General features: G+C 47.7%; 1 protein-coding gene across 3 annotated transcripts; it reads right to left on the bottom strand.

The window, feature by feature from the left end:
- Positions 1 to 283: 283 nt before the first annotated feature.
- On the bottom strand, positions 284 to 23629 carry Chst10 (carbohydrate sulfotransferase 10). 3 transcript variants are annotated; one of them, XM_010637134.2, is made up of 8 exons: positions 19028 to 19372; positions 18468 to 18533; positions 16437 to 16569; positions 15578 to 15709; positions 9605 to 9699; positions 6471 to 6705; positions 3570 to 3675; positions 284 to 2349 (listed from the first exon to the last, which is right to left on the bottom strand). In XM_010637134.2, exons 3-8 carry the CDS (start codon positions 16444 to 16446, stop codon positions 1812 to 1814), a joined length of 1116 nt encoding a protein of 371 aa, XP_010635436.1. In that variant the 5' UTR covers positions 16447 to 16569; positions 18468 to 18533; positions 19028 to 19372; the 3' UTR covers positions 284 to 1811. The 3 variants fall into 3 exon arrangements, with proteins under 3 accessions (XP_010635436.1, XP_010635438.1, XP_010635437.1); XM_010637136.2 differs by lacking the exons at positions 18468 to 18533; positions 19028 to 19372 and adding an exon at positions 23514 to 23629; XM_010637135.2 differs by lacking the exon at positions 18468 to 18533.
- Between the last annotated feature and the right edge of the window lie 9 nt (positions 23630 to 23638).

Below are 23638 nucleotides of genomic sequence, written 5' to 3' on the forward strand. Positions count from 1 at the left end.
GCCAGTGGTGAGGTCACTTCCGGCTGTTCTAAAGGGGAGACCAATGCTAGGGGTAGAGGCGGCACCATTCTGGGACACTGATGTCCAAGGCTGGGTGTGGCACCAGGAGCCACAGTGGGTGGAAGCACCCTTGTGCTGGACACACTGAGATGACCATAAGGTAGCAGCCTCTACATGTTTGATTAAGTATTTTGGGAAAATGATTCAAGGGAAAGGCAAAAACCAAAACCAACCAAAAACCAACCCACATACCAAGCTTTTGTTTGAGAGAAAATGCTATTTTAATTAGGACTAACTTTAAGGCCTTAAATTCACATACATTTCTCACACTATGATTTTTCAAACAGGAAAGAGGTAATCAATCAGCTCATCAGGTCTGAAATGGTTCTAACAAGACTTCACCAAAACTTTATAGAAAAATATGTCACACTGTTGGCACAACAGCTGAGGACAAAGGGCCTGAAGAGCATGTCTTGCTTCCTGTCCATAGTCCTGTCCATAGTCCTGTCCCTACTGCCAAGCCTAGGGGCTCACACACAGCCCAGAGCACCTTTCCCTGGAGCTGCAGCACACATCTGGTTTGGCACATATCTTACATTTTATTTCACTTTCACATTTACAAATTCAGGAAGCCGTCTTGAGAAGGGGGAGGCAGCCTCTAAGAAAGGCCCACCTCTGTCCTCCCAGGCCTGGGCTCATGGGCACAGTACAGATGTGAGTGCCACCAACTCTTGGGAATATGTCCTATCACCTCTGCCAGTCAGGTGTGAAATAGCCAGGGTGGCTCGCTCCTCAGCAGGGCTGCCTCTGTGCCTGGAAGGCACCTCACTGGAGGGTTTATTGCTGGTGAACTTGGTTACCCAACTCCTGGCCACTTCATCCAGGATGGTGGCATGATCAGAAAAGGGCCTAGGAGAAGTCACCTTATGGAGATGAGAAGACACTGGGACAGATGAGCCCAAATGAATCCTGCGATGCTGCCCCCAACATTTGGTTTCCTCCTGTTGCTGTCAGAACAGCCGATGTTCAGTTCTTTCTCCCCTTTGAGGAGAATAATGGCAGGGGAAATCTGGGGAGCCCGGCTGCCCACCTCGATGGTCACTCAAGACAAGAGGTGTATGGGCAGGACACAGGGGCCCATCTACAGCAGCGTCCTTTGCCATGTTCCTACTTGTACCGCAAGTGTCCCCTGCTCAGATGGAAAGAGTCTATTCTCTCTTCACAATCCAAACTATGCTAGATCAAAGGGGTGCTTGGCACACAGAGCTTCTGAAATGTAGACAAGCGTCACACAGTGGGTGTGGTTCAGAACAAATGGACCTTGGGGACTGCTGTGTGGTCATCACTGACCGTCATGGGAACTGATGGCCACAGGAAGGACACTTTGCCTTCATGACTACAGCAGCGCCAAAAGGGAACCAGAGGTGTCATTCCATGACCCAGATTTGATCCTGCATGAGTCTTGGGAGTGTTTGCTGTGTCTCAGTTTCTCCAACTCTTTGTTTGGTGCTCTTTGTTCCTGCCATTCACCAGTGACTGATGTGACCACTGGGTCTAGCCAGGACAGCCACAGGTGTGACTCCCACTTAGACAACTCCTAATGCTTTGTAAGGGCCACTGGTGGCCTGATGATACAGCATCTTACACCTAAGTCAGGTAGAGCTGCCAGGGTACAGCTTCACTTGCTCCTAGGACCAGACACCCAGAGGGTTTCTTAAGCAAGGAAGTGACCAAGAAGTTATTCCTGTGCTCAGAACTCTACTGGTTATCCCCTGCACTAATGAAGACTCTGCAATCACAGATCCTGCACATTAGTTTAGCAAGAAATTCGGTTTTTGATACCCAAAGAGCTTGAAGTCCCCCTCAAAGCGTGCATACAGGCGTCGGATGTCCCGTTTGCTGATGCCCAGGAAGTAGTTCTGGACCTTGGTTCTGTTATACACGGTGATGCCCAGAGGGATGGTTGGGTATGACACCAGGTGGTCAATGCCAGCTTCTCGCAGGATGTATGGGGCATCCTCTTCCAGTGTCTCGTGGTGTCCAATCACGCTATACTTGATCTCACAGGGTGCACACAGTTCCACATATGTCACCCAGTGGATGATATGGTCCCCAAACTGAAGGTCAAGCCACCTGTGGTTTGGGTCACCCAGGTAGCGCACAAAATCTTCAAACTGGATTCCTCGGGTCTCTGTCCGGTTCCTCCTGTACTTCCGGATGATGCCCGGGGCAATCTCATGCCTGTACCAAGGTTCAAACCGGGGATTGTGCACAAACTTGTCCTTAAAGGCAGAAATGAGTCGTTCGAAGGGATCTCTTACGATGAAAAACTTGAAGTATGTTTTCAGTCTAGGGAAAACAATGAAAAAAACAGGTGGTTAACTTGATGCTCTTAGAGGCCACAAGAGGCGTTACAGCTTGTATGTAGATGACCCCACCAAAGTCTCATGCACTCATCGGTGAGAATTTGGGGAGTGAATGGATCATGGGTGTGTGATGATGGATCCTGGGTCTGCAATACTGGATCAATCCACTGATGAGTTTAGTTTTGGGTGTGGATGATGAATTCACTGAAGAGGGAACACCCATCCTGGGTGTGGCTGGCACCAAGCAATAGGCTTGCTGCTTCAACGGAATAAAAAGGTTTTCCCTGCTACTAAAAAGGCCCTGCTACTTCCTGCCTGCATGTCATACTGTTTCCCCTCTACCAGGCCCCTCTGTCAAGCCACCTGCCTTGGAGCCAGCTGACTATGGGCTGAAACCTCTATAAACTGAGAGTAAGAATAAACCCTTCTTCCTTTAACTTGTGGGTGTCAAGTATTTGTCCCAACAATGAAAAAATAACTGAGACAGAAGGAAAATGAAGCATGGGAGGGACCCATGGAAGCCTCACTGGGCCAAGTCCTGCTGGGTCCATGCTTCTCTTCCTCAGATTCTGGCATAGATGTGAGAAAACAGAAGCTCAGAAAACTCAACTGTCCCAGGCCATCATATTCTCCCTAGGGACTCCCTGGCAGGATTCTATGGAATCGATGTTTTGTTGGTGACTGGAATAATTCAAGCTTTCAAGAACTTTTATAAGTTTGGAACTCTGAGTAAGACAGGATTGACAGAGGCCACAGAAAGTTACCCATAGAACTTTCTTTTTCCTCTTCTTTTTGCAGTGCTAGGGTTCCAGGACCTTTGTACTGAGCTAAATCCTTAGGACTTTTTATTTCTGATTTTGAGACAGGGCAATCTTGCCTCAGCCTCCAAGTTCTGGGATTATAGTCCCGTGCCACCATACCACGACTCATTCCTATTAGCAGGATTACATAAATATTAATGGAAGACATGAGGGTAAGGCTGAAAAAGATGTCCCGAGACTCTCACAAGGGCTCAGGTCTACACCCACAGGATGATGGGCATAGACTTGGTGGCTGCTCAAAAACCAAACCAACAGCCCCATTTGTAGTCCTCAGAGTAAAGTGAGCGCCAGTCCACAGCAAATACAAGCTGAGTCTGTTTTATCACATGTTCTCCATGGGCTCCAGACACCCCCTTGTCCGCACTGCAGATCCTGCTCTTACCGATTCTGGATCTCGGCCTCGCTGAAAGAGGAGAGGCGTGGGAGGCCATTCTTCTCGTGGTCATGCACCACGTTCTCTGGGATCTCTTCGATGGACGGAAAGGCCCCTGGAGAAGAAACAGGGGAAGGTGCCCTGGTGCCTTAGTGTGGACTCTAAAGAAAGCTGCTGTCTATCTCATCTTGGTACTTATGTTCCCTGGGACACCAGTGACAAGCCTATCCCTACATCCACACTTGTGCCTGAGTTCTAGCTGCTCCCGCTAGCAGCACAGAGAGGGGAAGACAAGAACTAGTCATCCCTGGAGCCAAGTAGAGGAAGAGAGGATATTGGGAAGGAGGAAGGGAAGGGAGCAGGGTAGACATACTGACAGTGCCTACCCCCTGGCAAGGCACCTGGGCTAAAGCTGCCATGAAAGAAAGCTAGCACTCTGGGAGGCTGAGACAGGAGGATTCCATGTGTGAGCCTAGCATGGACAACTTAGCAAGACCCTGTCTCCAACTGAAAAACAAAAAGAAGGGCTGGGGAGATCATTCAGTTTGAAGACCCTGAGTTTAATACTCATTACCACAAAATAAATAAAATAGGAAGAAAGCTTAAAGGCCTGGGAACAGAAATTCCTGAAACCAGTAACACCTAATCTCCTGACACCAGGGAGATGCTAGAGGGGCAGGCCTGCCAAATGCAGCACCCGGGTACCTGACTCAATGGCACCAGGTCTCACAGCACCCCAGCCTCAGGCTAGTTGAGGTTCTCAGGAATCCTCTGGGCAGCCTCGCCTGGTAAATGGAAAGGGTGTTTGATGCTGGGAAAATCCAGCTATAGCTACAGCAGTGAGGTCTCCAGGAAACAGTGAGGACAGGCATGCCACATGAGGGGGGTGGGCAGCGTCAGCAGCCACAGACAGGGCTGGGGCCCCGTCCCAGGGATGGGGGCTGGGCAAACCTTTCTCCTTCTGGTGTAGACAAGTAAGAGCAAACAGTCACAATGCCAGGAAGGGTTTGGCTATGCCCCTTAACGCTTATTCTGTGCCAATCCTGCTGTCCTGGCACAAAAGAATCCCTCTTGGAGCACCTGAGCAGTGGCTGCAGCTTCACCTGTTTTATGCATTCATTCTTTCCCAAACAGTTAAGCCCAAGGCCGGAACTCGGTGCTGGTGCCCAGATGGCTTTCAAACAGCCAAAGGGATGGTGGAGGAGCCAGCTTTCTGGGTCTGCAGATGCATCAAGGCACAAGACCAGCAGCCACAGGGGCACTGTGCCTTAGCCCATGATGGGGCAAACCTGTTCCTTTGTTTTGTTTGTTTTCAGTCATTAAGAAAGGCGAGGGGGAAGAGATTAGAGAAGCCCTTGCTGTTTTAGAAATGAGCTGAAGACTTCTGAGAAGAGATTCTCCAGGAAATGGTGATTTGGATAAAAAAGGCTCTCAAAACCAGTTTGTTCTATTATCACCAAGCATCTGACTGAAGCATGTGCTAAAGTCAAAGAAGGAAGTTTCTTTTTTTTTTTTTTTAATTAAATAAAAATTTGTTTTCAGTTCTGAGACAGAATCATACTGTGTATTTCAGGCTGGCCCTGAACTCATGATGTAGCCCAGGTTGCTCCCCAACTCACATGGATCCTCCTACCTTGGCCTCCTGAGTGCAGGGATTACAGGTGTGCACCACCACACAGGGCTCAATTTAATTTTTAACTGAAATGGGGAACTACAAAACCCATACCTATCCACGGGCTAACAGGTGGTGTCTCCATGCACCGGAGATACTGCGGCCTGCTCCTGCTTCATCCTGTCCCTGTAAGTGGCTGTTCACTTCCTCTGATTCAGGGTGCTTCCCACTGGCAGGGTCAACTTGCGGGCCTTTCGGTATTCTCCTTGCTTTCAACTGATTGGTAACCTTGTTCTTTGATTCAGAAACCCAACATGCTGATGTTATCTTCTTCCCCAGTACCACACATGGCAGCCAACACCGACCAGCAATCGTGAGACCTGCTTTGGGAGCTGGGGAACAGGACCCGTGGGCCACCAACCTACAGCGCCAGGCTCTGACTCTGGACAAGGCACCCTACTGCTGTGGGTCATGGGTTGGAATGAAGTTCTTTTGAAGCACACTTTACCAGACAGAACCCATCATTATCCTGGATTAGTGCAGACTAATTGGAGTTTAAACAAACAAACCTGGTGTCTGGGAAGAGCTGTGAGTAATCAGAACTACAGTGTTTGGCGTCGCTTTTCTATGATCTCACTGGTTTCTGGTAAACATCACATTTCCTAAATTGAGCCAACTTAAACCTCTGAGCACAGTGGAAAAGAAGGTGCAATTTCTTTCTACCCAGCAGGCACAGAACTCTGTTTGTAGGTAAAGGACCCCAGGCCCACCTAGCAGGGTACAGGGTCACCTGGGGTGGGGTGGGGCTCTTCACAACAGAGGGACCAGCACAAAGGATAAACAGGATCAGAACAAGGGTCAGCGGGGTGGGCAGGCTGGTCAAGGTAGAGATCCCACTGTGAAAAGTGAAGCAACCCTGACCTTGGCCAAGAGCCTTTGAAAATGGTCAGTGTATAAATTTAACCTCACTGAGGGCTGGAGGTGTAGCTCAGATTCAGAGGCAGGGAGCCTGCCCAGAATGTACAAGGATCTGGGGTGATCCCTGCATAGAAGACCAGAGAGAAAGAAGAGGAGGAACAGGAGGAAGATGAAGAAGAGGAAGAAGAGTAAAAAATTAATTAACACCACCAACTTTAAAGTGCAGCACTGACAGGGAAAACCAGAGAACTTTCTGGAAGGTTGCTGGACCTTTCAGGAGGACCCACCCCTCCTCTGAGTACTCTCCACATCCCTCGCCCTCAGGCAGACCCTCAAGGTCCTTGACTGATGTCCCCACCAGCACAATGTGGCACACGCACCATTGAGGACAATCAACACCTTCTTCCACTGTGTGTTGCCCACTTTGGGAGTCTGGCAGAAAAGAATCTTGTGCTTGTCGCAGACAAATATTCGGTCCAGGACAAACTTGGAGACGGCTGTGTGTGAGAGGTTCCTCAGGGCCTCATCCCTGCAGACATTCCGGATGAGCTCTAGGCGCTCCAGGTAGACCAGGGGCTGGACAGGCTGGCTGTCAGCAAGCATCTTCCCTGTCGGCTGCAGGTGACAAGGGGCAGAAGAGGCACCAGGATTGCAGGGAGCAAACAGGTACCACCCCCACTGGCCCATCCTTTTCCCTCCCTCCTATTTCAACAGAGCAACAATCACTACTTCCTGCACCTTCCGGAAGCCTCTCTCCTCCAGGTCCTTCTACTTTGGTGCTGAGTTACATACAGAAATCAGCACCCTGGCCTAGACAGTGATGTGCCCCTGGCTCTGGTGACTTCCTTCTAGAGAGAAGCTGATTTAAAAACTAGAGAAGATTGGGGAAGCTCAAGTTCCAAAGGACAGTACGTACCCTGGGACTGTGTGGCACCTGGAAGAATGTCTCCAACACTGGGGGACTTTAGCTGAAGCTCAATCCCAGCTCCTCCTGCTCTGGGGGTGGGACACTAGCCACACAGCTGCTTGCTGAGTCTTGCTGTTAGGGTCTTAGGGAAACACCCAGGACAGCCCAGCTGATGAGCAGTAGGGTGTGGGGCTGGAGAAAAATGCAGAGGGGACATACCAGTGCACACTGCTGTTTGGCAAGTTAAAATTCCCATTACAGCGGTGTGTCAGCCCCCAGGCACCAGCCAGTCCTCCTTGGAAGTGTCTTGAGGCAGCAAGGCTGTTCCCTGGACCCCACTCCTCTCTGCCTCTGGCCCAAAGGTTTCTGAAACACTTCTACCTTGACATCTTCCCTTAAAACTACCCTGAAGCCCAAACTGAATCCAGATCAGGAGCAGGATGCCACGGAATAATGCCTCCAAACAAGCTCTCTAGCAATCACAGGAAAGCCTCCAGCACTTGCAAATTTGGCTTTTCTTTGCACTCAAGTACTAAATACAAAGAAGAAACTTCTCATTCAATTGTGTTTACCAAGTAGCATCATTTTCTGTCTTCCCTCCTCACCACCTCAGCAAATACTGAAAACCAATTTTAATTACTGGTATGATTTTTTACTCTTTTCCCATTCAAGCATTCAGGTATAGGATACACAAAATAAATCTGAAGAGAAGCTACAGAACATGGTTTCCTTAATCAGTCACCTTTCTGATGGGAAACATGCTGGCCTGCACTACTAATAATTCTTGGGCCTAGTGGACTTTACATGGGACTCATTTCCTCCACTCTGAAGCTGGGCTGCCAGAGAATCAAAAGGACCTCGTAGGAAGAGAACACAGGGCCCAGAAACAAGTCCAGTGCCTCCTGCTTAAGGCATGGAGGGTCAGTGAGCAAAAACCACATGCCTTGTGGTTTCCAACCACATATTGAGAATAAAAATACCTCGTTCTTAGAGGCTTCCACCAAGAGACCATTAAACTAAAAACCCAGCACAGTGCTCTGCAAACCATGAAGTACATTCTGCTGCAGTTTCTCCACCCATGACTGCTCCTGCAGGCCACTGAATGAAAAGCATTTTTCTGCAGTGCCCTCATGGGGACCTTGTCACAAAAATGCTCACCCTACTTCTGTGGTACTCTTTATCTCTTCAACCAGACATCTGCTTCCTCAGCTCATTCTGTTGAAGCCTCCCTCCTATTCTCTACTGGTGCTGTGGTTTCTTGTCTCTGGAGACTGTCTGAGTTCTTTTCTTGCCTAGGCTGTCACCACCAAAAAGCAACATTCCTGGTATTCCTGGGTGTCTCAAAAAGAGTTCTGCAGGGCCAGAGATTTAGCTCAGTAGTTCTGCGGCCTGCCTCACAAGCGCAAGGTCCCAAGATGGATCCCCAGTACCTCCCCCCAAAATAGAGAGAGAAAGAGAGAGGGAGAGAGAAAGAGAAGGGGGGAGGGGGGGAGGGAGAGAGAGGGAGAGAGAGAGATCTGCAGACTGGATCTCTGTTACATCAACATCTGAAAAAGCACACCCTAGCCTTACTCTGTTCTGACCGGGGGTGCTTTCCACTCTGGGCTCAGATTTGCCATCTGACACCGTGAACCAGGACAGCTGGGTTTAACTCCAGGCTGACGAACATTTTAGGGCTTGCCTGACCCAGGTCATTTCTTCTGGCACAGCCATAACCTCTACCTTCCAGTGTCGGGATGGGGTTAGCAGGTGAAAGCGAACTGCATGGGCACAGCCCTCATCCTGGACAGGGAAGCAGGAGGAACTCGTGTGTAAAAGGGGCCTACGGGAGGACCTGGGGCCAATGTCACGGCCAATGAGAGCAGGGAAAAGCGGCTACATTGGGTTCTGCCTGTGACCCCACACGACTCTGGGCACTGGCCTCTTCCCCATAATGAACCCCTGCGTCCACGAAGTTCAGAGGCTAGACCATCTCTCTGCTGTCAGAGGCCCCTCCTATCTTCAAAATCCCATGGTTCTGGGTGAGAGAGCTTTTCACACTCCCAGTTTTCTCCTGATCTATTCAACACGCTCCCTCTCTCTCTGGTGAGGCTCATGCTTAGCTGGCCAGGAATTTAGCAAAACCTTGAGCAAGGAATATAAAATAAATGTGACCTTGTGCCTCTCCAAAAGAAAACTAAAAGGAGAACATAAATATAGAGAACTAGCAAAAGCAGCCACAGGCCGATTATCCCTTATCTAAAATGCTTGCAGTGTTTCAAATTCTACAGTTGTTTTTGGATTTTGAAATATCTTTGTATACATAATGAGCTCTTTACACAAGCACCCATTTCATTTAGTTTCTTATGCCTCTTAGACATAGGCTGTATATGATATTTTATATAATTTTACACATAAGAAGCTTTGAGTTGTGGAATCACCCACCAGTGGGAACGTCTGAGGAACTTTGGGAGTTAGGAGCACTGTGGATTCTGGATGCTCAGCCTGTGCCATGGGGCAGGTGACAGGGACAGAAACTACTGTAGGTCCAGGTGGGAGTAGGGACCCTGTGCAGGGCTCCCTGAGGACAACTGCGTCCATGTCAGAGGGGACTGTGCTTGTGCCCACCTTCAGTTCCCTAGGACAGTGCTTTTCGTCATCTGCCAGCCTCCCCGCTTCCGGCACGGTTGTCAGGAATAGCAGCTCCTGTTTGGCACTGTACCCTGGAAAACAGAGAGGTTAAGATGTTTTTTCGACGAGGCACAGGCACAGATGGACGGACAGAGAGCAATGCCTGAGTGGCATGCGTAAGCCAACCAGAGGACAGTCTGCCCAGAAAACTGAGCTGGAGCGATTGGACATCTGTAGCCCAAAGGGCGAGGCACTATCTACACCTCACATCTTATTCAAAGATGATAGGTTTAGCTATAAAATGTTCAGCCCTTGAAGTTTCACAAAACAGCATAGGAGAAAATCTTTGGAAAAACTGAACTTCATTAAAATTAAAAATTTGTGCATTGTGAAATTCTATCTGAGGAGGATGAAAAGACAGGTGAGTGACAGGAAGAAAATATTTATGAACTATGTATCTGACAAAGAACTTTAATCTGGAGTATAAAAAGGAACTGTCAAAACTCAAAGGTTAAAAAACTAAGCCAATTAAAAACTGGGCAAGGCAGCACAGATATTTCCTGGGAGGGGATGCAGGAAGAACAAATAAACCCAGGAAAAGATGCCCAAGGTCATTAGTTATGAGGCAAATGCAAATTAAAACCACAAAGTGACCTCACCACACACCTAGCAGAATGCCTTTGGTATAAAATAGTGACAATGCCAAATGGTGATAAGGATGAGGAAAGCTGACCTCTTATATAATGCCTGAGGGAATGGAAAAGGGCACAGCTACTCTGGAAATACAACTTGGGGGAGAAAACTAGCATGCTATGATCATATGAGCCAGCACTTGAACTCACAGGTATTTAATCCAGATAAATAAAAATTTATATTCACACAAAGACCTGAATATAAGTGGCTGTAGCAGCTCCATCTGTTAATATCCCCGAACTGGAAACAGCCTTCATGGAATACAACGCAGCTATAAAACTGAAAGACCTACTGATATAGACAAGTTGGGTGAGTCTCTGGAGAATTATGTCAAGTGCAGAAAGCTAATCCCAAAATGTTTTATTCTGAAAATGATAAGATTATGCAAAGAATGGATTAGTGGTTGTAAGGGGTCAAGGAGGAGGACAGGCACGGCTGGGAAGGGCAGCAGGATGGATAGCCACATTGAGGGAAACATTCCGTATTTTGACTGTATCACACCAATGCCCTGCTTCTGGTATTGCGCTGTGATCCTGCAAGATGCTACCACTGGGGGAAGCTGGGTAAAGGGAACACAGGACCTCTCTGTGTTATTTCTTATAATGGGCCACACTCCACAATGATCTCCTAATAAAAAGTTTAATTTATAGAAAGCCAATCAGCAGTCTAGTCAGTGCTTTCACATTAAAGAAGTCATGGGATTCAAAATCAGACCAGAGGAATCCTAAATGCTTGCCATACCAATAATATATGACAATACTAATTTTGCAGGGGTAGAATTTGAAGGTCACCTTCAGCTCTCTGTCAACAAAGAAACATTTCCTTCCAAAATTTTGCAAAGTCTCATAATTAGAAAAGGAGGTATCCAATAAAAGTATAAAACTGATCATAAAAAAAGCATGTTTCATCTTCAGAAATCAAAACCTCCTCTCCTCTTGGGTCACTGACACCCACACTCTGCCTGTGTGCAGTTGCACGCCTGCTGGAGTTTGGCTGTTAGTCTCTGCCCCCACCTGGCACACAGCATCTTTCGCCCACCGCTTTCTTTTTCTGTGCAAGAATGAAACTACCTACCAGTGCCCTGAGGACCAATCATCCCCCAAAGTTAACATTTTTATGATGTTAAGCTTCCTGGTATTTGTTTCCCAACTTGTCTAACTCAACTAGAGTCAGACAGAACCTACAGCACTGGTTATGTCTGGCTTTCTTTTGCTACTGCTTCTCTGATGGTGGCAAATGCTACCATCAGCACTGCTGTAACAGATGTCCTCTGTCTACTCTGCCCCTTGAGAGTGAGTCTCCAGCTTCAAGGTGCAGGATTTCGCCCTTCAAGGGGGTAGACGATGTCTCTACAATGTCCTCCTTTTGTTATGAAAGTACCACTCTGTTCTTCTAAAAGCGGTCACAAACCTTGTCTCACTGGCAACACTGAGTCTGGTCACCCAGTCTTGCAGCCCTGTCCCATGCACATGCTGGATGGGTATGAGGGGACAGTTAAGTCGTGGATGGTGACCTCCAGAAGCTCTCAAGAAAGGTGAGGATGCAAGATGGACAGGAATGTCTACAAAGATACACCAGCCCCACCAGATGTCAGTTTTGATTCTGAATCTTGACAGCACATTGTCAAACATGTATCATGAGGCAGAATTTATTTCCCTGTAACAAAAGTCTAGCCGATCTCAGTTCAACACGACACAGCAATGTGCTGAGGATAAATCACTACACAAATATCATCTTGGCTTCCCTCACTGAGCTGAAAGGGAAACCATCACAGTGTGAAATGGAAAGTGTTCCTGTCAATGACAGCTTAGGACAAATGTGCCCTTCCTCTCAGCTAGGGTAGCAGGGAAATCATAAAGAACAGGAGGTATAAAGAAAATGTGCATGCCCACTGGCTGGGATTCTGGCTAGGGCTCTGCTTCCAAGAAGACAGAGCCAAAGGAGTAGCTCCAGGGCCACCAGGGCCACTGGGCCACCCAAGTCCCCTGAACACAAAGGTTCTGTTCCCAGTCCCAGGAAAGAGAACTTTGCTATGGTGGAGATAGACTTAGACTTATTTCCCTCTAATGCAATTTACAAGGGGGCTTTGGGTTCAAAAGCAAAAATGCTGTGAACATGTGTGAAATAAACTCCAACCCTTCATGGCAACGTGTCCACAAACCTCTTAGGTTTCCCAATCTGCCAGTGGGCTGAACTGTGTTCTCTGACAGAGGAGAACAGTGAGGCTCCACGAATGTACCCTCTAATCCACAGCTCTTCCTAGGAATGAGGATGCAGGTCTGTCATCCCAGCACTTGGGAGGCTGAGGCAGGAGAAGCCCCATGAGTTCAAGGCAAGCCTGAGCTACATAGTGAGTTCAAAGCCAGCCTGGGCTACATAGTGAGAGTGTCTCAAAAAACAAAACAAAACAAAAACATGCCACCTTAGCACAAGACCCTCACTGAAAGTCTCCAGGTGGGCACCAAGTATGTGACATCCCTTGGCTGCTTGGTCTTGGATTTGTCACCTAGGCTGGCCAGATGTCCTGCATGTGAGCTCCCTTCCTACACCCAGTACAGCCAAGGAACATCCACCCCGTGATGCTAAGCAGGTACTTAGGACAGCAAGTAAGATCCGAAGGGAGTCAGGACAGGCTGGGCTGCACTGTAGTGACTACCCCACAATTTCAGCAACCTGATGGTCAAGAACCTTGCTTTCTCTGAGTTCACTACACACTAATGAGCCATGGCATCCCCACCTGACCCAGCTCTCAGAAAAAGTGTGGGACCACTGTGCCCTGGCTGTGAAGCCAGCTGGGCCACATGGCCACCCCAAATGTCTGTCACCGAGGCAGACTGGCAGAGACACTGGGTAGAATGAGCCAAGAATGTCTGCAGATCCTTCTTCCAGGCTGAAGCCCTAAGGCCCTTTGCCTGCCTTCACTGCTTTTACCCGAGATTCCTCTTAAGTGCTCAATCCCTTTTCCAATGCCTTCTGAGGCACCTGCACTTTTCTGAAAACATCCAGCATAAACATTAGCACATCCAGGCAGAATACACCTTGCTTATCAGCCGTTTAAAAGCTCTCTTGCCAGAGAATAGTAAAACCCAAGGGCACATATTTTCTGTAACTATTATTACTGTTGTTCGTTTTTTCTGAGATAGACTCTTACTATGGGCAACAAAATCTGCTACCCAGGTTGGTCTTGAACTCGTGGGCTCAAGTGATCCTCCATCATCAGCCTCCTAAGCAGCCAGGACTACAGGTACACACCACCACTTCTGGCTTATTTAACTACTATAGATGGCTGTTTCACTAAAACATATTACATGCACTCCTATTTTTAAATGAAATAAAGCACAGTCTTATGAGCTTGATGGTGCCTCCCTTCCCAGCAAAGGACACTGAGGGAGTCATGACTTGGCACCTCTCAAATTCCCAGCTCTGCTCTGCATTTGAGTATCCACAGGCCCCACTCCTGCAGATTCGAATACACTTGGTCATCAGCGGCAGAGTCACCATGTCTCCAGTAGGCCCCAAAATACCCCTAGGGTGAGGACCACTGTCTTAACAAGGGTGGTAACTATGGGTAGCAAGTGACTATGCTGATGTCACAGCAAAAATCCCAACCCCTCCCTCCAGGCTCCACCTGGCTCTTTCCATGGAGCCTCTGGTTCCCACTGTGAGCTTGATGCCTAGGCTACCTGGTCTAGTGGGATATAATATCACTCGCCAAGGCTGCCAACCTCACAGGTTTGTCCCCTAGAGCTCCTGGAAGATGAAAGAGGGACCCGCAGTGACAGTCAGACAGGATTCCCGAAGTCTGGCAATGAATGGTCCCTGTGTGCCTACCATGGAGGTGAGTGCCACCACCCAGGGCTCATTTCAGGGCTTCCCATGCTGCTGCACCCTGCCCTCCAGCCTGTGCTCGCACTGCCCTAGAGGATGGGGATCGGTGGCCCTCAGCATTGCCCGGGACCTGCCTGCAGCTCTCTGGGATGTAGCAGACGCCTGCAGCCATGGGTCACACAGATAGCGCAGGAGGACACCGGAAAACTTGAAACAGACACATCTAGTCGCCCCTGCTAGGGTCACGTCAGCAGATGGACCCACAAAGCTCCCTTGCTGAAAGGGTTAAAGACATCACATTGCAATGATCCATGTACACCCATGCTTATAGTAGCACAACTCATAACAGCTAAATCTTATAAGCAGCCTAAGTCTGTGGACAGATGAATGGATTAAAAATGTGGAATTTAACAAAACAGGGTACTACTATGCCATAAAGGAGGATAAATCTGAGGCATTCTAGAAAAATGGATGTACCCTAAGACCATAATGTTAAGTGAAATAAATCAGATACACAAGCTTCAATATCACATGCTTTCTCTTACATGAGAAACCCAAAGAATAAATTAAAAAGCAAAATAAAGGAAAATAGGAAGTAGGAAAATAGATCATTTGCAAATGGAAAGGGGACTAAGAGATGGGCGGGGGTGGGAGAGCAGAAGAGGATGAGTGAAGAATTGAGATGTGTTCTGTGCGCGCACCAACTTCCCTGGATGAATGCAATCACCGTGCACTGCAAACATGGACTCATAAAAATAAAACTATTTTTAAAAAAGCACCATGCAGAGACGCTGTGCTCATCCCCAACCCAAGGATCTCCCTCCCAGGCTGAAGCTCTCAGGCAATCCAAAGCGGCCAATGAGCTGTCCCCATGTCTCTCGCCCCCTCCACCTGGCTGTGGAAGAGTGTGGCTGCTGAAGGGCCCCAACCCCTACTTGCCCACACCAAGCACCTCCCATCAGAGCAGAGGGTGTTGATGTTGTAGAAGAGATATCATGACCTAGGTAAGCAAGGGACAAGAATGTGAGGGAGAAGCACTTCACCAAGCTCCAGTCTGCTGCTCTTTATACCTCTGCATGACAATGCCACGTTCAGCAAAGCCCAGCTGAAAAACTTTTAAGACAACCTGACAACACATATTTAAATGCCCCTCTTCCCAAAGCACTGAGGGTGACCTTCAAACGCATGCCACCAAGGTGAGACACTGTTTAGTGCACAGGCATGCTGAGTGACAATGGCATGTCTCTCATGAGGACATGAAGCAGAATGAATTTCCAAGCTGAGAATTGTACTACACTCTGGTACAAGGCCTTCAGGACACTCTGGCACCTCTGTAAGCCAAGCACCTCCTTTGGTTCTGGGATCGCTATCACTTAGGGACTCCACCAGCTAGAGCCCCTTGAACCAGGAAGCACATCTACCATCTGGGTCTTTAAAGGTCACACATACCATCCAGGTCTTTAAAGGTCAGTGTGATGAACTTGCTCGCCACCATTAACATAAAAATCACCCAGAAGCATGCAGCCAACAGGAGCCACTGGTGGTGCATGTTGTCACACGTCAGCCATTCAACAACGCTTCCTGGAAAACACAAGCGAGATGCATCTGCTACTCACAAGCAAATCACTTCAGCAAAAGGTAACAGGAAGAACAGATGAATTTAATGAGCAGAATCAACACAAATGCTTGCACTGTCTTCCCTTTGCTCCAATGGGTATTTTGGCTTGGCGTTTAATTTAACATTTCATATTTCATTAATGATATTGCAGGATTCATTTAGCAATTAGATCAAATTTGAAACACCTCAGTGGAGAGATCAAGAGAGAAGGCCATGCCTGTTTGTTTCTAGAATCCAGGATAAGATTTTTTTCTCATACATTTGCCTGTCGGCTCTTGTCTGGCCCAGACCAAGGCCACCACATAGCCCCAGAGCCAAATGGGCCTCTGGGCATCTGCCAAGGACTGGACCTTCACTGGAAGTAACTTGAAGAGGGCAGAAACCCCACTGAGGCCATGCTAGGTAGGCTGTTTAAGACCCTCACTGGCTGCCAGGGTGGGGACATACCTAGAGACTTTTTTAAAAGCAGCCAAGTACGGTGACACACACCTACAATCCTGGCATTCCAGGATGAGACAGGAGGACTACAAGTTTGAGCCTAGTCTCAGCAACACAGAGAGTTGGTGAGACTCTATCTCAAAATAAAAAGTTAAAAAGCAGAGCTAAGTATGTAACTCAACGCAAAGGACTTGGATTCAATTTCCAGTACCAAAAATAAAAAACAGGGAAAGAAACACATGCGCTTCTCACCTAGGTTCATTTGCCTGCATGGGCCTGGGCAAAGCCATGGGATTGGGTGCTGTTCATGTTCTTCCTGTCTTGGAGTGTCACAAGGTGCACTGGCTGGTCTTCAGTCTATCACAAAAGTCACTCTCTACAGCAGCTTCAGGGGACACAGAAAAAGAAAGTCACCATCAATTCCCAGAACAAGAGGCAAAAAAGTGTGCTTCCCCTGACACAATGCTTCTTCAAGCCAGACCACACAGCTAAAGACATCATAGGGTGGGCACCATCATCTGACAGAGGCTGGCCACCTTACCTGGCAGAACAACTGTTCTCCACGCAGTACTGATGGCAGATGACCTTAGAGACAGTTGAACTGTCAGACTCAGCAAGGGCCCAGAGCAGTGACTCTCTTTCTTGTCTCTTCTAGAATCTCACTGGAATCCAGCACTGAAACCTGAATTCTTCCCCACCCCCTTACACCTACAAAGTGGTTCTTTAGCTTTATCTGAATGTAATTTGTGATGGGGAGCTCACCACCTGCCAAGATGTCTCGCTTGGTATCTTGAGGGCCACCCTCCAGTGCCCACATATTAGGCCTGGTGCTTTCTGGGGCCCCCAGAGGGAATTACCAGATTAAACAAGGAAAAATGTGGGATATCCAGTTATGTTTAAATTTCAGATAAACAACAATTTTTAGTATATGTCTCAAATATTGCACTTTTTTAGTAACATAAAAAAAGCTGTTATTTTCTGAAAATTGAAATTTAACTAAGTGTCCTGTCGTTTATCTGGTTTATGTGCAACATCACCCAGCAAGGGGCTCGTAACTGCCCCTCTACCTTCCAAAGCCAGCTGTCCTGGCTCTGTCCCCACTGTGTCCTCAAGCCTCCTAGGGGCAGCAAAGCACAAAGTGGGGAAAGATAGTGTCAGTTCAAATCCCTACTCCACTGCTCACTGGCTCTGTGCCTTGTTTGGTCCCTGTGTCCCATCTGTGATGCAAAACCTTCATCCTCCAGGGTGACCAGGAGTGTAAAATGGGGCCCTGAGGCTGAAAGGACCAGGAGGACCACGGGGTGTAGCAGACCTTCAGACCTGAACGATCTGGGTCAGTCCTCCAGCACCTTTGTGACTTCCTGTTTAATCTATAGCCTTCTAAGTGTGGTCATCAGACATGACCGCAGCCCCAAGAAAGAGAAGAAAAAAAAAAGAGAGAGGGAGCAGGAGAAGGGGATGAAGAGGAATTGAGATGTGCTACATACATGTACCAACTTCCCACAATGAGCATGATCATTACATACTGCTAACATGTGCTAAGAAAGGACAAAACTTCCAAGATTCCAGAAATGGCCCATTTTGCTTTTGTTATGTCTCAAAAAACTCTGTAGATGGACAACAGTGCTTCTCTATCTTTTATAACATGGACTTATTAATACGTTCACAATGGGGTCATAATTCGTATGACTCACTGCTGGGCAGTTTGAACCACGAGTGGTACATGCACAACTGTCCCATCAGGGAGCTTTTTATTAATTTTCTTAGCAAAAAGACCGATAAAAGTGATTAGATCCATTTGTCCCACCAAAAGTAGAAGCAGCCGAAAGGGACAGTTGTGCATGTACCACCAGTGGTTCAAGCCCAGTGGGAATGTGTTAAAGAAACCAAGTTGAGTGACTGATATAAAAAGTAAAAAGTACATTTTAAAAATCCAAACTATATATGTGCACCCTAGCATATTTCTTTCTGCTGTTTAATCGCTTCAACCTCAGGGCCACCAGCTATACTTCATTCCACTTTATATAGTGTGGGAAAAAATGGTAAAAGCTTTCTAGACAGGAAACAATGTCATGAACTGAGATTTAACAAAAACACCTCTTGCTTCACTATTTCATGGTTTCTAAAATGGATGATAGATACATTTAAAGCATAAAGTGTAAAGAATAATAAACACCTGGCTCCATACACTCTGCTGTAATGGTTTGACTGCACTTTCTTGAACTTTTTAAAGGAAACGTAAGGGTCATAAGTCATAAGCGAGGGCTCCCTCACACTACCCACCGTATGGGGTAGGGGCTGTCACTGCATCAGACACACACCTCTGGCAGAAGCAGGTGGCAGTTTTTCCTGTGCAGATAAAGGCAGGGAAGAGCAGGGCAGTGGAAGGCAAGTTCACCCACAAGCAAACGCTACATGTGGCTACTTGCAGAGATGTCCACACCAGGCGTAAGGGTTAGGTAATATTTAAGCACTTGGGCTCCCCCATCCCCACCCTCCATGATCTAAGTGAGTAAGTGAAAAAACTGTCAAGGTAACCTGGTCAAAAATTTATAAAATCAGGGCTTGCTCTCTAAGTCACATGCAATGGGTGCCCCAGGGCCTGTCTCTGCAGCTTACAACATATGCCTCTCAGACACAAGCAGGTATACATATGCATGCAAGTTTAGGGCAGGATGACCTCAAAGTTCACCATGAAAAGATGCATCCATTCATGTGTCCAAGAGAATAGCTGTCAAGGCACAGCAGCAAGTCCACACCAGTCACACACACACACACACACACACACACACACACACACACACACACACAGATCCTGAGACCCACGGAATCCAAGAGTTTACCTGAGATGTGGTCCACGGCAGTAGGACAGAGACACAGCACTAGGAGAAGAAAGCACAACAAGGTGTGACCTGGCAAGAGGTAGGGGACAGCAGATGCCCACAGTGAAAGGGCAAGGGTCCAGGTCTGTGATACAGGCCCCTGAGGGTCCATGGGGCTGCAGTTTCAGTGCAGGTCAGATAGCACCAGGCCTTGGAGAGCTACAGTGGACTGCAGTCTTCTTGCCCACAAGGGAAACCATCACACAGGGTTTTACAGGAAGTGGGGTGGTGGTGTGGTGGTCTGTTTTTAAATTTGGATATGAACTTCTCTGGCTACAGTAAAAAATACAAAGAACAAGCCTGGCATGCAGGTGCACATCTGTAATCTCAACACTCAGGAGGCTAAAGCAGGACTGCTGTGAGTTCAAGACCAACCTGGCTCACCGTCACCCATGGAGAAGGAGGGCACATTCTAATCAGGCTCAGGCACAGCTGGCAAGGCGGCCACGTCCTGCATCATCATCTGTGTCTCTGGGCACAAGTGAATGAGCTAGGAAGACCAAGGGATTCTGGAATGTGGGGTGTGGATCGCTCAGGAAGGGCAGTGTGTCCTGCTCTCCCAGGGTGATATGCTCTGGCTTTGCTCTCATTCTGAACCTCTACATCTACTTGCCAGTGCTTGACCTGAGGTCCTGCACCCTGGCCTTATGTGAGTCACCTGGGGAGCTTTGGACACATGAGGATGCCCTGGGCCCCAGGGATACCACAGCCAAGACTGCCCACATCCCCAGGGGTGGCCCCCAGACAAGCTGAAAATCTCCACACAAAGCTCAGAGCTCTGCCTGGGACTCTCAGCCTTCTCAGCTTCCACTGTCCCCAGAACCCACTGTGGCTCTGGTTAAAATGCAGGTGCCAGGCATGCCAGCATAATAGCCACTCACCCACCTCTGCCTCCCTCACTTTTCAGAACTGGCAGCAAAAGCACACCCAGCCCACGAGAGTCTACGGACTCACTGCACCACATGTGTTCTGAATAAACAGCTTAAAGAGGTTTAATTAGAACCTAAGCCCTACCAGCCCTGTCCCCATTTCACTCTCTCCCCCAGCCCTTCCATCCATAGGTAACTAACCACCCTACAGAATTAGGATTTGTCCAAGCTTGGGGAAAATAACTCTCCACAATAATATGCCCCATTTTCTAAACAAAAAGAGAAGCATTCCAAACCTACCAGCCCCAGGTCCTCCAAGCTGCCCCACTACTCTGCCTCGTGTCCTTAAATACCAAGTTCTCCATGAGGCTGGAAAGCTGACATGGACATACACAGTCCTTTCTCCCGGCTCTGCTAAAGGCTGCTGCTCTCCCCAAAGCCAGGTGACAAATGGCCCTTTAAAAGCCTGACATTTTCTGTAATTAATTCCCCTTTGTTCAAGCAGTCAAGACAACTCCCATGGCAGACAGGGGTGGCACACCTGAGCCTACTGCATCCCTTCTGGTCACAGTGTTCCAGTCCTCCTGTCCTCATAGGAGGGGGCACATCCATCATTAAATGGGACCTCAAGATGTCACAGTCTGACAGTTCGCTCTTTGAAATCTCTTGAGATAGAGCTAGGGAAAGTAGTGTCAGGGAAGCAAGAACATACTGAACCTATTAGAAGCCCTATCCTCTGTTCTCTCCCTCAAACAAAAGAAAATGGGAAACATTGGCATGTTTATAATTTTAACAATGTCTACTCAGTACTACTGCCATCTTTTGATGCAAACCCTCCCTCCCCTGCATTTTGAAAAAGATGTTGTAACTTTATTTTGCTCAGCTGTCTAACGATCCTGCCAGCAGCTCTTTCCCTTGTTTGAGTTGTCATCCAGAAGCACAAAGCATTTCCTACTACGGAGGTGCAGAAGAGCTGGATGCCACCTACCACCTTGCCTTAATTTTCATATGCATGGTAGCTTAGCAAAGGTTCTGCAAAGTCCTGTGGAAAACAAACTAGTTCAACTGTTTAAATACCTCTCCCCAGGCTGGTCATTCATTTGGCTGTAGCCTACTCAGAGCCCCGGGGCTCCTGCTCTCAGAGCTTCTGCTAACCAAGGGAGACAGGACAGAAAGAAGTGGAACAGAGGAAGGGCAAGAACCCAGAGACCTGGCCTGGGTCCTAAAGCAGCACAGAGGCCACTGTGCCTCCTGCAACCTGAAGAAAATATGGGAAGAGAGGGGCTGCAGGAGGAGTCCTGCAGAGGGTCCTTCACTCAGAGGGAAACCTGTTACCCCCTCATCACATGCACACCCTAGCCCTCTCATGTCCAGGCTTCAACTTTTAAAACACACCCAGCTAATATAGAAGACCCCACACAAAACAACTCAGTAATACAAAAAATAGCCATCCTGGAAGGACTCCAGGACAGAAAGGAACCAGACCCCCAGGCTCTTTAAATTCGGGTCACTAATATTTTTAACCCTTGATAGACAGGGTTTCTGTCAATTTAAGATCAGAAATCTCTTTTTTCTTTTCTACTGCTGCCTGTCCAATTTACTAGCTTGGGATGATGGGTCATCCTTGGTTAGCAGAAAGAGAACACATCCCTAGCCCTGTCCAGGGAGGAATCCACCTGCAGTTAGGACAGATTCTCGTGATTAATCACAACACCTACCCAGGCTCACTGAATGTGGTAGTGGAACATACTCACTCCAACCCGAGTGTATGCCTGCTGTTATAGTTAAGGAAACATTACTAAGCATCTATGCACATATTCCTACTCTAGAGACCTGAGGTCCTAAAATTTCTATACCAACAACAAAGGAGGCCAAAAGGGTACTGAACAGCACAAGCTCAAGTAACTGGGAAGCTCCCACTCTCTTCTGACATGGGGGTCCCATTTCCTTGCATATTTGCCCTGCCCTGATCTTATTTTCTCTTGTCATTGTACAGGATAATTAAACACAACAGTACGCATCACTCAGAGGTAGAAGGTCAGCTTTCTTGGGTTATATTTGGGAAAACTATTGACCACTCTGATCACACAAGTGTAACTTGTAAAACAAGTCTCTTAACCAAAGCAGGGGATATTTGGGTTTCTTGATAAACAAGTAAATATTCTAAATGAACTAAAAGAGTGGTATGTTTTAAAAGTCCTTCATGCAACTTAGTATGATATTTTTGTAGCAGAAATAATCAAGCCCTATTCTATCTGTTTTCCATGTTTGCTACTGGGTACAGGATTCCTACATGAGATTATCAGTTATCCCAATGCAGGACATTCTCTGGGTTTTGGAGTCACTGAAGATTTACACCTGATAGATTCTAAGCAGGTGGATGAATAAGTGGAAAGAAGACAAACTCATAGAATTAGATTACAGATTTGATAGGGCGAGCTAGCAAAATAAGCCCACAATTGCCTTTATTCCAAAAACGGATGCTCAAATTAAAAGCAATTTCATGTTACACAGCTGGATGACTGAGCATTACATATTCTCACCCACATTATTCCAGACCTGCAGGAGGAAAAAACAAGCTCTGCTGGCCCTGCAGTCTCCACAGTCTTACCTTTACCTGTCTCCTCTGTACTTCTAGCTCTCTCCCACCTTCTAACTGTACAACCTCCTGAAGCCTTTAAAAAAGGGCTGCATATAACTGCAAGCTGCCCAGGATATTTAAGAATTCTTTCTTTGTTCACTCTTACAATCCCTCTTATTTTTACATCAGGGAAAAAGAGTATGTATGCTCCCTCAGGTATTTCTTTAAGATTCTATTCTTCCGAGTCAAGAGCAAAGATGGAAAATTTGTCTTCCCATCATTAAATCCCAATTCTGAGCCAAGATGGACTATGTCCCAATTCTATGAGGGAAAAGTCATTTCTCCCATTGTGTCTCTTTAACCCAGTCACATAAAAAGATAAAGAGGTACATGGCTGGTGACCAGCAAGCCAGAGCTAAATTGAGTTGCCAAATTTTAACACCGAGACATTTCTCCCTCTGGCAGTTAAATCTGACCAATGTAATAACCCAATTCCGCATGGCCCCAAACTCCAGACTTTGGGTGTTGCACACAAATAATCCTTTATGACAATACCACTGCTCAGCTACCCAGAACCTGGCTGGTCTGTTTCCAGTCACTGCCCTGCCCTTTCCTGCCTTGAGCAGACTTGGGGAACAAAAATCGACAGCATTCGGGCGTGCAGTAATTGATGCCTAGACCTGCAACTTCTGCCAGGCGTCGCCACTGTGAGAGTAAGGGGCTGAGCGGGTCGCGGAGCGCGTCTGTCAGGGACATGCGTCTCCAACCCCTAGCGCCCACCGCACCTGAGCTCTCCGGTATATGCACCGTCTGCTTCTTCCCTGCCCTCTCCCTCTACACTCTCTGGACCCAAATGGGGGCCTCTTTCGCCTCTTTATGCCCCAGTGACAACCACAGATTCTCAGATTAGCAGGAGAGAAGTCAGTGATGGCTGGTCCAGGGGTCAGTAATTCTGCCCAGCATCCCGCACAAGGGCGCCTTCTTATTGCATAATTACCGGACGAAGTCTTCTTGTGCATCCCTCCATCCAGGAGGTCCTTCTGTCGCCTAAAAGGATACCCCTACCCCGATCCGGCCACCTGGGGTCGCAGCCCACCCCAGCCCCCTGCAGGTCCTCAGCTC

The sequence above is a fragment of the Fukomys damarensis genome, unplaced genomic scaffold, assembly GCF_012274545.1.
Source record: "Fukomys damarensis isolate Sample0158 unplaced genomic scaffold, DMR_v1.0_HiC HiC_scaffold_9, whole genome shotgun sequence".
NCBI lineage: Eukaryota > Metazoa > Chordata > Mammalia > Rodentia > Bathyergidae > Fukomys > Fukomys damarensis.